The following is a 1556-nucleotide window of genomic DNA, read 5'->3' on the forward strand; positions in this document are numbered from 1 at the left end:
AGGAGGAGGAGGAGGAGGAGGTGGAGGAGGAGGAAGAGGAGCAGCAGCAGCAGCAGCAACAGCAGCAGCTGCTGTTCCAGGGTAGCTGGGCCTGCTCCCTCCCTTGCCCCAGATCACGCTTTGCCTTTTCTTGGAGGAACAGGATGCCAGCTCTCCCAAGGCCTGCCTTTCCATGGCAGAGGTGAGTCGGCCGGGAGCAGAGGTCGGCAGAGAGGTAGGTATTTGAAGGAAATTCCCTCTGGTCCCTACACAGGCGCAGTTGGCTGTGTCTCCCGGTTCCCTGGGGCTGCTGGAACTGGTCTGGCCTCCTTCTTTCGGGCAAAGGCTCACCCTCACCAGCTGTATCTCAGTGAATTCATCTGAAGACTCAGGATCAGAAGGGGGCAACTGGGCTTCCCCACTGCCCATCATCCTAGTTTTGGTGCCTCTCCCGGGGTTCCCCCAGGCCTGTCCCACCTGAGGCCCACTGGGGTGACGCAGAGGGGCAGCAGATGGGGCCTGCAGTGTTTCCAAGGAACCTGGGGCCAGCGCCCATCTCCGGCTGGGGCCTGCCTCTGCGTTAGCCCAAATGGCGGACAGTTCAGCCACCCAGCTCTCCGGAGACAGGTATCTGTGGGCGCCCGGGGTCTCCTGGCCTGTCAGCTGCTGCACGCTGGCCACAGACTCCACAGCGAGGTGGGGCACGAAGTCCAGGGCATCCCCCTTCTTATCAGCCATGGAGCCAGGCCTGCCTTCGCCAACCCGCAGCACCGCCCCTCCTGCCTCTAGCTGTTCCCCCTGGGCCTCCAACTCGAACTCATAGCCCTCAGGGTCTGGGAGGCCGCCCTCGCCCTCCCCACTCTGCGGGGGCCCCAGCTCAAGGCCCAGGCCCGGTACCCGTGTGGCTCTGGGGCCTGCACTGGTGACGATGGTGCGCTTCACACCGTCCAGGCCAAAACCGTCTTCCTGAACCGAAGCCTCGTCGGTTGAGCTCATGTCGGGCAGGCCTGGCAGCCAGGGTCGAAGACAGAGGATGGCCCCGCGTCCGAGCGAGAACAGTTAGGCCTTCGCGAACGCGGTCACCACAGAAGACACACGAGATACCACAAACATTGCGTGGTTTCACGCCTCTTGGATACCGGCATCACGGCCTTCTCATTGGCCCGGCCCCTCCCCCCTGCCAACCACCGCGCCCCTTATTGGGTCATCAACAGTAGGGACCTGGGTGCTTGGACTGCTGGGAAGTTTCTGGTTCTACTGGCCGTTTCCAAGCCAGTCCCAGCAGCGGAGTTCGCTTGTGGGTGCGCTCTTGCCCACGTTCCTGACCCACGCACTCTGGCTGGCAGCCTCCTTTCCGATGAGGGCCTCATCTCGGAGCCCCAGTTTCCCATCTGTACAGTGGGGGAAATAATATTGCCTGGATCAGGGTTCAATATAAAGACGGGTATGGAGCACTCAGCACAGGAAGAATTTGCAAGTCCCTGTTCCCCAGCAATACCACCAGACCGAAAGGAAAGTGGGTGAGGAGATCCATAGTCAATCGTCAGTGCTCCTTGTACTACCTTTTTTTTTTTTTT

General features: G+C 60.9%; 1 protein-coding gene across 1 annotated transcript in view; it reads right to left on the reverse strand.

Annotated features, from left to right (window-relative positions):
• Positions 1 to 975, reverse strand: part of LOC125614434 (uncharacterized protein CXorf49 homolog) — a 5954-nt gene extending 4979 nt beyond the window's left edge. Inside the window, exon 1 of the mRNA XM_048797224.1 lies at positions 61 to 975. Within this exon, the coding sequence (XP_048653181.1) occupies positions 61 to 975 (915 nt within the window). The remainder of the gene's footprint in view (positions 1 to 60) is intronic.
• Between the last annotated feature and the right edge of the window lie 581 nt (positions 976 to 1556).

This window comes from Marmota marmota, unplaced genomic scaffold (genome assembly GCF_001458135.2).
Source record: "Marmota marmota marmota unplaced genomic scaffold, marMar, whole genome shotgun sequence".
Classification (NCBI taxonomy): Eukaryota; Metazoa; Chordata; class Mammalia; order Rodentia; family Sciuridae; genus Marmota; species Marmota marmota.